Here is a 12,089-nt window from a genome sequence, read left to right as displayed (position 1 = left end):
CGCCCAGCCTCCCTTTAATAGGCTCCTAGCCCTTTTCAGACCCCTTCCCACTGGCAGTCGGCCCTTGGCCGAGTCAGTGACCCCTTGGTTTGGCCCTTGGCCTGACATTTTGTACCTAGCCCAGGTTGATCCCACACACCCCGTTATCAATTCAACAGAACCTTACAATTAGCTTAAGTCATGCAGCCATCCACTAGGGTACATTATACCTGCCATGGTCTTAACGGTGTGAGATACACTACATAGCAACAGCACTTTTTTGTGATCATTTATTATTTCCAATTTTGTCTCGAAGTCAAAAGGTGGGTCTATAAAAGCCACATGACATTTATACATAACCACCAAGGTAACAGTAAGAAGTAACTTTACTCAAGTAATTTACATATCCGTTTATTTACTCCTCACGTGTGTTTATCCAATAATGGCCTACAATCGAAAACTGGTTTTTTCCATAGTAACAGCACACCTTTATCAATCAAGTGAATCTACTCAGAGAGCTACTTTACTCCGTTATGAACTTCATCTATTCCCGCAATTAGGAACCTCTGTCTCCCAAACTAAATGATGATCATATCAGAACCGAATGACTCGTGTAACCCTTTGGGGTAGCGAGCATTTTAGGAACAATATCATATTGACAATGGTAACTGAGACTCTGGGCTTAGGGCCACAATATTATTACATAGAACATTCATTGAAGCCAAGTTTTTCTAAACGGTTATACCTACTAGCCCAATTCCTTCCACCTCATAAGATTTTTTTGTATCATAGTTATGGTCATCTATTAAGATGATATTTTAACAGTACTCCACGCACCCGAGAGCATGGGTTAGTCTTGGCAACTCGTATCTTACCTTTAGCAGAGCGTCCAAACACTTGCTTTTACTGCGACAACTGTTTGTGTGATCATGTAATGGACGGTTTAATAGAGATGTAGATGAGGGGATCCCAAAATACTTATCAACCCAGCTTCTTTTTGTCAAATTTAATAGAAGAGTCACTTGAAAGACCTCATGTTATTTTGTGTGTGTGTGTGTGTGTGTGTGTGTGTGTGTGTGTGTGAGAGAGAGAGAGAGAGAGAGAGAGAGAGAGAGAGAACTTGAAATCTTAAGATGTTTCAAAATTCTCCTGGTTTTTAGGTCAAAATTCGAAGCTTTTGTCGATAATTACACTAAAACTTGTGTAAATTTCTCCTTTTTCTTAAAGGCAAGCTCAAAATCTAACCAAGATTTTACAATTTCAACCGGTTAAAATACACTAGACCCCGGTTTTTTTCTATCACTACATACAACCTTAAGAAATGTAATCATTAACATGTTTAAAACGAAAGAATATTCAGCAAATGATAGCCTCTTCAAACAACACGAACAGAGGTATTATTATGTGGAAATGATAGCCTCTCCAAACAATTTGAACAGAGGTAATAAAAAAAGATCAGACCCTCAAGTAAACGCTCATAAACATTTTCCCAAAAATGTCACATCCTCAAAGCAAACATTCATAGAAATGTTCCCAAAAATATAGCACCCCTTATCTGACGGTAACATTTACAAAAGGGCTCTCACTATTTATGTCTGCAATTCAAACATTATTTCAGATTAATAAACTGACAAAAGCAGAGTCCAAGCTCCAAAATATGCTGGCAGCAGCTCCCAAAACAAGGTCAAAATATAGTGAGAAGAGAGGAACTGACGCACAGTCTACCTGCCCATCAAAACCTCCAGGGTTGAGCTGTCCTCAGCCTCGAATATGTCCACTCAAATAGGGCAAATTCAGTTCCTATGTAGTCATCTTCATCGTCATAGGTGTGTGTGCAACCTCGAATCCAAGGAAAGGGCCCAAAATCCCAATTAATTTTAGAGGAAACCGCAAGCTATAATTTTATGATGGTCATTCACAAGACAAATCTATACTTTGCTAGACAAGCAAAAGATTGGGATTATGAGAGTTGGGAAAAATCTTAGCAACTTGGAGAGTTCTTATAATCAACTTTGGAAGTTTGCACCAGAACATGAAGCACAATTAATAAAAAGTAATTCCCAAAAGCGTCCTGAGATCTCCTGCCACACTTTGTCCACAAAAAATCAAAACGATGCATTAGCACATGCCTCCGACAGTGCCAACAAAAGTAGGTACAAGAGAGGGATCATTTGTTTCTAGAATCCCATATATGGTGCTCAATAAATCATTTAACAAGGATGTATGTCTCTCCTTCACACAGAGAAGAACGACGATAGAGCAATTAAATACAGCTGAACTATTTCTGCAGCATAATTTTGTGTGGTTGCATGGGGATACACGCCTCATTAATCTAATCAAAGTTTATCAAAGAAAGACAGCCAACAACAATGACAATTAGGTAGAAAGGGCTCCAACAAGGGCTTCTTGACAAAAAGCCCGAATCCCAAACATATGGCATATGATTTTACAATTTAGCCTACTTGAAGATTTGAGACAAAATCACAAATTGAACGTTTCTCACTCTGGCGCTGATGATGGGCAGTGAAGAAAAAACTGAAAAACTCCTGTTTAATTCACTTCAATGTTGAAATGTCCCAGTGTTAATCTATACAGAGTTCCAAGTTATGTGGAAAGTATCCTAGGGAGCAATACAAACATCTCGAGGGACAGAAATTGGTATGGCGAAGTTTGCACCACGACTTCCAATCGAGCATTGCACGCGTCTTTAAATTCATTGTTCCTTGTAAGAGGAGAATCAGCATGCAAATTTCTGGTCAATCAACTCCACGTTGAAGAGTTCAATGACTTGCACTTTTGTAACAAACACCAGCTTTGAGATCACAAGGTAAACCCACGATTGATACATCAGGCCGGAAGCTGCAACCTTTCACTATTTCTCCAGCTGTTGGAAAAAAAAAGGGAAGATTCACACAACCAAAAATAGTACAGAGCATTCAATTCATGTGAGCGTTGTCGTAATGTTTTCTTATATCTTTAGTTACACCCAATAGGCATAAGGAAACTAGAAGTTTAGTGGCTCAAAAATCCTTCGGTCTCCATGTCAGCAGTTATCAACACAGTTTACTTAATATTTGCCATTGAGGACTAACAATTCAACAAAATCCTTCAAAGGCACTTACCTCTTGACATAGTAATAGAAAAAATCTGCATAAAGGGCAGTTTGCACCAGACCAGAAATCCATGCTGCAAGAGTGAAACTTCATTAGCTCTCTCTCTCTCTCTCTCTCTCTCTCTCTCTCTCTCTCTCTCTCTTCACATACGGCCATGAGACAGTGGAATATACAGATGCTTACAACTACCTTGGGGTGGCCTTTAATGGACCAGCATTTTCATTGAGAAGAGCAACAAAGACTAGACTGACCAGAGCATATGCAGCATTGGGTGGATTGGAGAGGATGTGTTCACAGAGTCAGTTTCACGAACCTCAAACGAAGCTCTGGCTTTTTGACACTCTGGTGGCTTCTACGTTGCTCTATGGAGTTCAGATATGGGGCCCCGCCTTCATTGGATCAGACATTGAGTTCATACTCAGCAGAGTGTTTCAATCATTCACTTCTAGTCATCTTATCGCTCTGTAGCCATCTCATCCCTCGGGAACTCTTGATGCGCTCACCACAGTTTCATTCAGTCATTCATCATAATTTAAAATTCACGATCCTTACCTCGAATCGTGAAAAATCTAGATCTGTGGCGTACTGATCAACCATGTCCTCGAAGCTTCTATGATGAATCGCGGAAATAGCCAAGACTAACAGCTTCTGAAACAAAGCATATGCCACCAAGTTCTTCTGTCCCTGAACATGGACAATCTGGAAGTGAAATTGTGACAAGATGTTAGCCCACCGCATCTGCTTTTTCGAAAGCTGCTTCTGTGATAAGAAGTAGCGTAAACTTTGATGATCAATGAGACCGTGAAATCGGCTCCAAGTAAGTAATGTCGCCACTGAGTAAGAGCATGGATCACTGCCAAAAGCTCTCTCTCATAAATCTGTGCTATCAATTCTGGCCTTGAAAACAATCGGCTTTCACAAGCAATCACATGGCCTTCTTGCATCAAGACCGCTCCCAGACTACGACCACAAGCATCACAATATACTTCGAATGACTTTTGCAAATCTGGCAAAGTCAATACTAGTCCAGTAGTCAATTCCTCTTTCAGTGTCTGAAAGGCAATCATCTTTGTTGGTCCCCACGAGAAAGGGACTCCTTTCTGTGTCACAATGTGCAAAGGGAAAGCTACCTCTGCAAACTTTCGAATGAACCGCCGGTAGTAAGACACAAACCCAAGAAGCTTCTAACTTCATGAACATTCTTCAAATTTGGCCAATCACATATAGTCTCAATCTTGGCCAGGTCCATCTGTACTCCTACTATTGAGACGGTGTGTCCCAAAAAGTGTATCTCCAGCAAGAAAAATTCACTCTTTTTGGCATTGATAACTAACTTGTGATCTCACAATGCCTGAAAGACCTGTAGCAGATGGTGTCTATGGTCTGCTTCATCCTTGGAGAAGACTATAATGTCATCAAAAAAAGCGCCGACAAATGGTCTGTACTTCTGAAAATCATATCCATCATTCGGCTGAAAGTCGCTGGAGCATTGGTAAGGCCCACAAGCATCACCAAAAATTCATACAAACCAAAGCTCGTCCGAAAGGCCGTCTTGTAGACATCTCCCGACGCGATTCAAATCTGATAATATCCGCTTTTCAAATCAATCCTGCTGAAAGAAGAGGATCCCTGAAGTCGGTCAAGAATATCATCGATCCTTGAAATCGAAAATTTGTTCTTAATGGTGATTTTATTGAGAGCTTTGTAATCAATGCACATTCTCCAAGATCCATCTTTCTTTAAAACCAACAACACCGGAGAGAAATAGGGTGAAGTACTCGGCTGGATAAGACCCTTTTCCATAAGGTCTTTTACTTGGTTCATAATCTCTTCATTCTGGGCTTGGCTAACACGGTAAGGTGGCCAATTCGGTGGTGTGCTTCCAAGAATCAGATCAATGGTGTGATCTTCAGGACGAGATGGTGGCAACTCGCCTGGCAGGCCCTCAAAGAAACAATCAACATGTGTGGAGAAAATCTTGGCGTTCTTTATCAAGTTCAAACATGTTGTAACAGACTTGGACACTCCAAGTCAAGAATCAATGGCGACAGCACCAAATAACCACTTCAAAACAATTCACAGATCACAATAGATTTGCACTCGCCCGACGGAGTTCCGTGCCTAGAGATAGTGGCCCCAAGGAATGGCGACCCTTTCGGTATTTCTTTTTATATTAATCAGTTCAAAGTACAAGAGAGTGGGTCGGGATTCACTCTCAGACTCTGCATCCAGATGCTCTGAGAAGTGAGGCCTTCACCACTAATTTAAAGGTTACAAGGGATGCCCAAATGCAGAGCCCCAAAAGCTTCAAATCAAAAGCAATTGCTCTCTCTCACACAGAGAGTCAAAACTTGAAAGCAAAAGCATTCTCTCTCTTTCTCATTGCGTAGAGAAAAAGCAAAATTTGCGTCGCTCATCATTATTAAAAAATCAGCCTCCGCCATTTCCGGAAATTAGGGTTTCTGGCAGAAATTAGGGTTTTTGTTGTCCACCACGTCATCACTTTGTGACATACCCCCCTCTTGAAAGCATTGTAATCGACCGCGATTACGCCTGCAAAACCGACAAAAGCCATAAACCGTCTTAGCAAACACTGACTGTTAGTACCTACGTACTAGGAACACACATCTAGCACATGTACAAAATCGACAATCACATCACACGACATCACAGGACATCACCAGACATCACAGGACATCGCATGACATTTAACATTCATTCGAATCTTAGACCATGATTTATCGGCACTGTAGCTAGCAATCACATCTAGGTCCAATCGGGACCTCATCGATGTCCGATTGACTAACCCCTATTGCAACCATGTCTATTCGAGATCAATCAGACCAAACTGCTGCAATCATTTCGGCTATCAGTTCCTGCACTCAAAAGAAGTCAAGAACAAATCGGTATCATTATCAGGAATTCCATTTCATAAAGTCATCCAGCGGTTCAGCTCTCAGTATCCCTGAAGCTCAAAGAGACATTAGTGACTTTAGTATCAAAATCAAGGCATCTGTTGACAAAGGAGCGGAGTTACTCCCCTCTTGTGCATCCCACTGCACCAGATCTTCGGCCAAGCTGAATTTTTGGGTTCTGTTTGGAGTAGACTATGCTAAACCAAAACATCGAGGTAAAGTTTCACAATCCGAGGAGTATCTGCTAGGTCCTCCTCCTCCATCCACTTCGCATCAAATGCAGGAAAGTTCTTGAACTTAACCAAGAACCGCCTTCGGACTTTACCTTTCTTCGTATCCGTATGTGCCAAAATCTGTTCAGGAACAAGGGTCTCCTCGTTTCCTTCCACTGCGGGTTGATCATCAGGCTCCCCATCATCAGGCACATCACCCTTAACAGGTTTCAACTTTCAAGAGACTCACATGCAATGCATTGTGAATCCTCCAAGTATCTGGCAGTTTCAATCGGAAGGAGACATCATTTATCTTTTCAATAATCTGAAAAGGTCCGTAGTATCGCATACTAAGCTATGGAAAAAGCCTCTCCTTTCCCTTTTTCTTTCTTAGGCGTGCCTTCTCAAAACGTAAGAGCACCCAATCATCCTCCTTCAGTTTCAAGTCGCGACGATGGCGATCCGCTGCCTTTTTCTGTCGTTCTTGAGACTTCTGCAAAGTCTCGCGAACCTTGGCAAAAGCCGTATCCAAATCTCGCGAATATTCATCCGCTTCAAATATCTAATCTTTCATGCTCAGGAAGGATGGAACTTTCGCAACACTTTCAACAATCTCAAATGGCGTCTTCCCCGTCGAAGAGTGTATCTTGTTATTGTAGGCAAATTCCACCAAAGGTAAGTTCTTTTCCCATTGAGTCTTCTGATCCGAGATACAAGACTTCAATAAATCTAAAACCACTGAATTGGCAATCTCAGATTGCCCGTCAGTTTGCAAGTGGAACGATGACGAGAACTGCAACAGCATGCCAATGTTCTCCCAAATTGCATTCCAAAACAAACTCATAAATCTGGGGTCTCTACCGGAGACAATCGTCTCAGACGCGCCATGTAATCGGAAAATCATCGTGATCATTCTGTGTTCTCGGGAGATCAAAAATGAAATCCATTTCAATATTTTCCCAGGGGCGGGTGGGTATGGGTAAAGGCTGTAACAATTCCTGTGCCTTATGCCTGTCAAACTTGACCTTACGGCATACTGCGCACAAACTCTTCCACATCCTTTTTGAGTCTCGACCAAAAGAAGTCTCTCTCTACCCCTTCATGGTGGTAGCAATGCCGCGGTGACCCGTAAAAGGTGGACAGTGGCATTCAGTCATAACCTTTTCCCGCAATGGCTGTGTAACGCACAACATTGTCTTTCTCATCAAGTAGCCTTCCCGAAGGGAGTATCCAGCTACTGTCTCCTCATCCCGTATCCATGTGAAAATATCTGCAAAATCTGTATATGTGGCATACTGATCGACCATATCCTCGAAGCTCCTATGATGTATCACGGAAATAGCCAGAACCAACGGCTTTCGAGACAAAGCATCTACCACCACATTCTTCTGTCCCTGCATATGGACAATCTGGAAGTTAAACTGTGGCAAGATGTTCGCCCACCGCGTCTGCTTTTCCAAAAGCTGCTTCTGTGGCAAGAAGTAGCGCAAACTCTGATGGTCTGTAAAGACGGTAAAATCCGCTCCGAGTAGGTAATGCCGCCACTGAGTAAGAGCATGGATAACCACCAAAAGCTCTTTCTCATAAATCTGTGATGTCATCTCCGGCCTAGAGAACAATCAGCTCTCGTAAGCAATGACATGGCCTTCTTGCATCAAGACCGCACCCAGACTACGACCATAAGCATGACAAAATACTTCAAATGACTTCTGCAAGTCCGGCAAAGTCAAATCTGGTCCTGTAGTCAATTTCTCTTTCAATGTCTAAAAGGCAGTCACCTCTGTGGATCCCCACGAGAAAGGGACTCCTTTCTGTATCAAGATATGCAAAGGGGAAGCAACCTCTACAAACTTTCGAATGAACCGTCTGTAGTACGAACACAGTCCCAAGAAGCTTTCAACTTCATGGACATTCTTCAAATCGGGCCAATCACAAATAGTGTCTATCTTGGCCAGATCCATTTGCACTCTTGTTGCTGAGACAAAGTGTCCCCAAAAAAAAATTGTATCTCTGAAGCATATGATCTCTCTGGTCTGCTTCATTCTTTGAGAAAACAATGATATCCTTAAAGAAAGTGCCAACAAATAGCCTGTACTCTTGAAAAATCTTGTCCATCATCCGGTTAAATGTCGCAGGAGCATGGTTAAGCCAAAAGGCATCACCAAAAACTCAAATAACCCAACAATCGTCCGAAAGGCTGTCTTGTAGACGTCTCCCGGTGCGATTTGGATCTGATGATATCCACTCTTCAAGTCAATCCTGCTAAAGCACGAGGATCCCTGTAACCTGTCGAGTATATCATCGATCCTATGAATCGGAAATCTGTTCTTGATGGTGATTTCGTTGAGAGCGCTATAATCGATACACATTCTCCAAGATCCGTCTTTCTTCAAATCCAACAACAGTGGAGAGCAATACGGTGAAGTACTATGCTGGACAAGACCCTTTTCCAAGAGGTCTTACACTGGGTTCATAATCTTTTCATTCCGTACTCGGCTCACAGCATAAGGTGGCCGGTTCGGTGGCGTGCTTCCAGGTATCAGATCAATGGTTTGATCTTCACGCCCTCTAAAAAGCAATCGGCATGAGTGTGGAGAAAAATCTTGGCGTTCTTTTGATCAGGTCAAAACATATTCAACCTTTATCCATCGTTCAGTTCTCTCCCAAAAGAATGAGTAAGAAACTGAAGTTCATCAAGTACAATCTCTAAGCCCTTCATTTATCAAAGTCGCTTTCTCGGCCCGGTAGTCAACCACAGCGTAGTTCTTGTGGTACCAAGGGATCCTGAGTAGAACGTCACTCGCGTGCCCTGAACACCCCTGTCATTGCATACGAAGTTTGCCAATGCTCGGTGTAATGGCAACATCCCATCCGGGTGCCAGTCGTACCTCCGCCTGTAACCGGCCTGTTCAATCCAAAAAGGGCGGTAGACTTTACTTTAAACCTTGATTTAGCTTTCACCCATTATTAGTCGTCTATTTTACTTGTATTTTCAAGACACAACAAAGGGGAGCGGGATACAGGCTGCTAGATTGCACCTGTATGAGTAGACAGACACCAGATTGGCCCCTAACTTAGGCGCCCCTTTCGGTATTTCTTTATTATTCAAAAGAGGGAAGAAACGCTGTGGTTCCTACAAGCTGCCCCGCACAAACTCGGCTGAATTTCCACCGTTCCAGCCCGATTTCGGCAGCATAACTGTACTAGAACCCTTCACGGTCAGTATTCCCACGCATTGACTGACTTTCCCGACGCCTACGGGCACTTTGCAAAACCTGGCGAGAATCTGCAGCACGCTGAATTCTCTGTTTTCAGCCCTGAAAATACGCCAGATCGCCTGTACAACGGTCCCCTTGCGTCCCCGAACCTCCTGGGGGTATTAGGGTCTGTTTAGGGCCAAAACCCTAAACCTGCAAAAATACACAGCAGGCTGTAATTCACTGTTTCGGGCTCCGTTTCGCGTGCCGGTCGCATCCGTAGCAAGTCCTCGAGCTCCCGCACCTATAGGGCTACTTGCCCTTTGAATCGGACGAGATTTCTGGCGTGAAACCTCTCCGAATTCACCTGTACCTGCGGGGGGATTAGCCGCTAGCTAATCCAGTACCTGTGCAAGAGGCTCTTGCCTCGGCAATCGCGCATGAACCCACACAACTGTACATTGGTCATATGAAGAGCCCACTAGAGGGGCATAACATACTGCCAAAGGGGAGAGAGAGGGCAGTGCGTAGCGTGCAGGGCATCACTCCTGGCACCGCACTGTGCATAAGAGGGAAAGCAAGCACTCCATAGCTCTTAACCTGTGACAGAGACTTGCAAAATGAGCCTCCCAGCTATAAATCACGTTTTTGCCTTCTCTATAAGTAGTAAACTGGCCTCAGAGTGCCAAGTGTCACTCATTTGTGCATTTTCCCGCTTTAGACCCTCGGGTCTAAAAATATCTCACCTGCAGCCTCTGTTGACTTGGCCACAGAGTAACAAAATGATCCCCATGTCAAACTGCACGTAATGACGCGAAGACATTTTCAGGTCCCAAAATAGCAGTTCCCTAAATTTTAGGAGATGCTGCCATTGTATCTTTCTAGGTCATCCGACCCTCTTTGTACACTGCGGCCACATCCAAAACTGAAATGTAGCCTCTGTAGCAAAGGATTCCACTTTGGCTAGTCAATGACCCCACTTGGCTAACCATAGTCCTTGTCCAACCTTAGTGCTCTCTTGCCCTCAGGCCTGGACTCCCTCTGGACAGTTCCACACTAGCTATGCAATGCAGGGCAGTTAGATTTCCCGAGGGGTGTTTCCAAAAAGTGAAAGTAAATAGATAATAAGAAAGAAATCAACAAAAAGGATAGATAGTAGTCACACGCTGGTGACATACCCCCCTCTTGAAATCTCAAACGTCCTCGTTTGCATCTATGTCGTCCATGCTTACTGTCAACACTGATGTATTCAACACCTGTCGACACATATACGACACATACATGCTCATTGTCAACCCTGGTGTATTCAACACCTCGTCGACTCATGTATTGCCTGCGTGTGAACCCTGTCCCAATGACATAGTGGTAGCTTCGCACTCTGCCATTGCTTTGAGTCACGAACTTTCCAATGACAAAATGGTAGCTGCACATTTTGCCACTGTCTTATAGTACACGTTGGATCCCGTAACACTTGCGAGCATACCCAAACCGACAGTTTAAGAATGCAGTTACACATGTACTCTTTAATAGAAGCAATCACTGTATCCTTGACAGACTGACAAGAAATACTCACTTCTATAGCATTAACCAAACTTTTGGACATTCCATAAGAGCAATTGCCAAACTGACAATCTGTACAGCTCTAACATTCATGTAACAGGTATTTGATTTGAGCTCACTTTAAATACCATGTACATCATTTGTTTCAGAAGCCATTGTCACACTGACAATCCATGTAGCTTTGAAACTCAAGGGGTCAAGGTAGGTTGCAAATCGAAGGCTTCCAGGTAGAGTGATAACACAGTTGGTGACTCTGCAAGTTCACCTTCTTCCATCCACTTAGCATCCATTGGTGGATAGTTTCTGAACTTTACCAAGTAACGCCTAGCAACCTTGCCTTTCACTTTCCTTTCTTTGTGTGCCAAAATCTGTTCAGGGAGCAAGATTTCGTCAAGTTCCTCGACTTCCGGCTGATCTTCAGCTGGTATATCTTCTGGCACATCACCCACATAGGGTCTGAGAAGACTCACATGAAACGCATTGTGAATCTTCCAACTGTCAGGCAATTTCAGCCTATATGCAACATCACTGATTATGTCGCACACTTGAAAAGGCCCATAGTAACGCATGCTGAGCTTTGGAAACAGTCTTTCCTTGCCCTTCATCTTCTTTAACCTTGCCTTTTCAAACCGTAGAAGCACCCAATCACCAAGTGAATATACCACTTCACGACGGTGACGATCAGCTGCTTTCTTTTGCTTTGCCTGAGTTCTTTCTAAGGCCACTTTGACCTTCTTGTACATTTCATCCATGTCTTGAACATACTTATCTGCTTCAAATATCTTATCCTTTGTATGCAGTATGGGAGGAATTTTCTTGCCACCTTCAACTATCTCAAAAGGTGCCTTGCTAGTTGATGAATGCACTGTATTATTGTATGCATACTCCACCAATGGCAAATACTGCTCCCACTTTCCTTTATGTTCTGACACATAGCACTTCAGCAGATCTAGGACAGTAGAATTTGCCTCTTCTGACTGCCCATCTGTTTGAGGATGAAATGACGAAGAGAATTTGAGCGTGGTACGCATATTCTCAAACAAGCCTTTCCAGAACAAACTAGTCATGCGTGGATCACGGTCGCTAACAATCGACTGTGGCATGCCATGATAC

The 12,089-nt window shown here is 43.2% G+C and overlaps 1 protein-coding gene across 1 annotated transcript in view; it reads right to left on the bottom strand.

Annotated features, from left to right (window-relative positions):
• Nucleotides 1-2,507: 2,507 nt before the first annotated feature.
• Nucleotides 2,508-12,089, bottom strand: part of LOC147461451 (ER lumen protein-retaining receptor-like) — a 28,469-nt gene continuing 18,887 nt past the window's right edge. The window contains exons 5-6 of the mRNA XM_086509009.1: nt 3,102-3,165; nt 2,508-2,863 (exon numbers count right to left, since the gene is read on the bottom strand). Coding sequence (XP_086365135.1) covers nt 2,827-2,863; nt 3,102-3,165 — 101 coding nt within the window. The 3' untranslated portion in view covers nt 2,508-2,826. The remainder of the gene's footprint in view (nt 2,864-3,101; nt 3,166-12,089) is intronic.

Source organism: Adiantum capillus-veneris, chromosome 3, assembly GCF_014529385.1.
Source record: "Adiantum capillus-veneris isolate H3 chromosome 3, ASM1452938v2, whole genome shotgun sequence".
Taxonomy (NCBI): Eukaryota; Viridiplantae; Streptophyta; class Polypodiopsida; order Polypodiales; family Pteridaceae; genus Adiantum; species Adiantum capillus-veneris.
This window is presented reverse-complemented; position numbering and strand designations above follow the sequence as displayed.